This window comes from Nymphaea colorata, chromosome 10, assembly GCF_008831285.2.
Source record: "Nymphaea colorata isolate Beijing-Zhang1983 chromosome 10, ASM883128v2, whole genome shotgun sequence".
NCBI lineage: Eukaryota > Viridiplantae > Streptophyta > Magnoliopsida > Nymphaeales > Nymphaeaceae > Nymphaea > Nymphaea colorata.
In genome coordinates, this window is record NC_045147.1 from 20672778 (window position 1) to 20676738 (window position 3961).

Sequence of the window (3961 nt, forward strand, 5' to 3'; positions counted from 1 at the left end):
AAAACTTTAATTCAGCGAATCGTTAAGAAAAGCTACTGTTTGATAGCAATGTCACATGGCATCTTCTTATTGTATTATTAATGTTTTTCTTTTCTTTATGAACGTACAGGGACCAACTCCTTCACCGCGAAGCAACCTTGAAGTGTCGAATCAACCCTTTGATCTCCCGTCCAACCACTACGAAAAGCCACTGATGTAGGGACTTCAAGGGGCTGGATTGGGATCCAATGTAGTAGTCGTTACCATGTCCAATTATTGAGGGTTTGGATAATGGATCCAAACACTGGAGCTAAATTTGGACCCAAATAAGGAAAAGCTATTGAAAGGTGGCGTGTAACTAAAATCCACACAATTGGTCTTTGACATAGCTTTGGAAGTTTTAAAGATGTTTGGGAGTAATTTTTGATGGAACAATGAAGTTTTGAATTTCATTTGATCACTTTATGTTATATAAGAAACACGAAATTAAATAAAGGCCAAAACTTGAAACTTACTTTTGCTGTTCAATAGAAACTTGTTCTTAGTTTGTATGAAGTTTATTTGGACGGCCAAACTCTCATGTGCACTTGATGATATTTTGAGATAAATCAAACTTATTTGGGACTGGCAGATCGAATTAAAATTCGAATCCACACCCAAATGCGATTTGGATAATGGTTTCGAACGGTGAGCCAACGAGTCCGATTGCCCAGCAAAGCAGCAGAGCAGAATATTCGAGGGGTACCTTCGTAATGCGACCGGGAGGACGACCCTTGTTGAGTAATTTCCCTGCTACGCGTCACCACCACGGTTACACGAGTACATTGCTTCTTGGAATGTGGTCTTCAAGGGGGAGGGGAGTGGCGGAGAGAGGGAACAAATAGGAGGGAGAAGAGGAAAAGGGAGGTGGAAGTTCTGGTGACGGGCGGAGAGAGGGAGACAAATAGGAGGGAGAAGAGGAAAGGGGAGGTGGAAGTTCCGGTGACGGCCGGAATGGGCCTCCTTTCCAACAAAGTTCAGAGGAGCGACCTGCAAACTGGCGATCACGTTTACTCTTGGAGGCACGCTTACATCTACGCCCACCACGGTCGATCCTGTCCCCCTTTTTCCTTTTTCCGTCTCCTCCTTAATTCTTTTCGAGGCTCTGCTCTCTGTTTGCTTTCTGTTTTTCCCTTTTTCTGTCGTCCAACACTCTAATTTGTTCATGGTAATGAAAAGGAAGACTGCAGATGTTGTTTTAACAAAAAGCAAAAACTTTTGGTGTTTTTCATTTTATAGCAAATGTACGGACAACTAATTGGGAACTCAGTATACGATTGTGGTTTTTCTTTGATTTAGGAGCTGGGTTGTGCATTATTTGCAGTAATATCATGGACCCGCCTAGTTATCCGAATGATTCTATGTTATGGAGAAGAATGAGATAGCCCACCTTTCAGGATATGTTGGTGTATTCAAAGATGTTCCCTTTAGTTATCTATCTTTTTATGGTTAGAGTTCATGGCGCTCATAGTTGAAGGAAGAATGCACTTTTTTTTTGTCTCTAATTTTATTTGTGTATTTCATGGAGCTCGTAATGATTGTCACGGTTTGTTGCCTGAGTAGAGTGTTGATGATCGATTATTTTCTTTGTGCTTATAATCATGTTGTATGAGTATACTTTCCTTCAACAAAAGAACAGAAGAGGAGGCGATTCCTTGTTATTTCCCTGTTTCTGATGAATATACACACAAACAAACTGTCGGGAAGATGGTCTGATGGCATGGCTATATTTTCATGGAAAATTTTCAGATATTGGTGATACTTTTGTAAATATTATATATCTCCATATTTAAAAGTATTGCGATTCAGGAGAACAACACATCGCATATAACAACAAACTGCTCCTTAAATATTTCTGGCACGTTTTATCCTATTCCTTTCTTAGGGTTTGCATATCCTATCGAACGTTATTAGTTGATTATTTTCTCATTTTTCTTCGGCACCGAATTTTGTGACATTGTGAAAAATGTATCATTTTCTAATATTGGAAAAAATGAAAAAAAAAGGTAACTAAAAAAGTTTCAAATATGGAAAACACTGGGGTAATGCCATGATGTGTTCAATATTTTACTATCAAATTCAGTTAGCTTTTTCTATTTGGAGACTTGGAGTATATTTGCATGATTTGATAGGGCAATCTATATTGAATTGGGTAAAAGACTATATTTTTTAAAATGAAGCTTACCTTTCCAACCCAAGCTCATTTGAAGGTGGTTTTTCGAATGAAGAACCACTAAAACCTGACTGGTTGGTATCTTTGATGGTGACAAGGTCAATTGGTTTCCTCATTATAGAATCCAATTCTTGTTTCTAGTTAGTATTTAGTATCCAGAAGCATTTACATATTTACTGGCCCAATTCAGGCAGAGTTTTACGGCAGGACTTAAATACTGTCACTTCCCTTGTGAATAGGTTTTGAATTTATGTCTCCAACACCAAACAGCATGTGATGCATCTTCATTTTTACATCTCAGAAAACATGTGTTGATGTGTTACAATTTGCTAATTTTTTATATAATTTTGATGGAGACATAAGTTGGTTCACTGCATCTATGGTCTAAACACTATTTACTTAAATTCTAGTGCAAATACCTGTGCAGCATAATAACACGATAAGGTCAGCCTGTTGATAGTGCACGTCTCTCTCTTGCATAAGGCTATCTGTTGGTTTTTGTATTGTAGGCATATACACTGGTGACGGTAAAGTCATTCACTTTACTCGGGCAGCAGACCAAGAAGTTGGGACGGGAACTTTCTTAGACCGGATCCTCCTCAGCTCTTCTCTTTCACACACCAGGAACCCATGTGAAAAATGTGGCGATCTTAGTGCTGCTAGTGGTGTGATCATTTCGTGCCTCGACTGTTTTCTCTCTGGTGGTGAGCTCTACCGTTTTGAATACGAGGTTACCCCTGCTTTCTTTATTGCAAAGGCCCGTGGTGGCACCTGCACGCTTGCCAAATCTGACACTCCAGAAGAAGTCCTCCATCGTGCTACTTATCTCTTGCAAAATGGGTTTGGCATCTATCATATCTTCAAGAATAACTGTGAGGATTTTGCAATTTACTGCAAGACGGGTTTGTTGGTGATCACAAACATAAGCGTTGGACGCAGTGGGCAGGCAGCGTCATTTGTAGCTGCTGCTACTGCTGTTGTATCTTCTCCACTTCGTTTCTTGACTACCAGCTTCTCTGGGCTTGCTGTCGTTGCTGGTGGGATGTACTGTGTGAGCAGATATGTAGCTGATATTGGAATGCGACGAGACGTTGAAAAAATTCCAGTTGAGAGGTTGGTAGCAAGGCCTTAGCAACGATGTGGAGCCGGAGGTGTCAGAACAGACTCTTGCTGAGGAGACACGAGGTGCCCAATTGAGTTTCCCTAATCATGTAAACTTTCTCCGTTGGTAAAGGTGTGGCAAGATGTAGAAACTATAAAGGTAGTGTGAAGTGAATCATTGGAAATTGTTTACTGAAGGCCGTCTGTGGTACAATAGTTTATAGAGGCTACTATTAAAGTTGTCACTGCAATTGCTTTTCGTTGGAGACAGGTGAAATTCACATTGTTTCACATAAAATGAATTCTCATAACTCAGTCACAGCCAGCATTTGCTTGTCCCTTCGTTTATGGAGTGCAGCTGGGTTGCTGCGTGCCCCTGCTGGTCATTTTCACAGCTACTGTTGAGTGTTGAGCTGTAGAGTTTTATCTGGTTCTTTTCCAAGTGATCTGCAGGGGAAGGTGATGTCGAAGGTGCTGGTGGGATGTTGGTGAATAATTCAACTATTACAAGTCGAAGCCTTCTCCTAAGTTCTAACCCCAACCCCTTGTTTCTCTCTACCCTCAATCAATACACCAAATGATGTATCCTCTTGGAGCAGCCCTATTTCCTTTTCCTGTCTGCAGAAAGGGGTTCAAAGAGTCTAAGCCTTTATGACTAATGGCCATTTA

The 3961-nt window shown here is 40.5% G+C and overlaps 1 protein-coding gene across 1 annotated transcript; it reads left to right on the forward strand.

Annotated features, from left to right (window-relative positions):
* The first annotated feature begins 831 nt into the window (after positions 1-831).
* On the forward strand, positions 832-3611 carry LOC116263005 (protein LEAD-SENSITIVE 1). Its single transcript, XM_031642568.2, has 2 exons — positions 832-1066; positions 2701-3611. Exons 1-2 carry the CDS (start codon positions 973-975, stop codon positions 3321-3323), a joined length of 717 nt encoding a protein of 238 aa, XP_031498428.1. The 5' UTR covers positions 832-972; the 3' UTR covers positions 3324-3611.
* The last annotated feature ends 350 nt before the right edge of the window (positions 3612-3961 follow it).

What these genes read in the sequence shown, in the direction of transcription:
- LOC116263005 (XM_031642568.2), top strand. Translation starts at nt 973, where the DNA reads ATGGGCCTCCTTTCCAACAAAGTTCAGAGGAGCGACCTGCAAACTGGC. An exon ending in TTACATCTACGCCCACCACG is followed by an intron (nt 1,067 to 2,700) that starts GTCGATCCTGTC and finishes TTTGTATTGTAG; the next exon opens with GCATATACACTGGTGACGGT.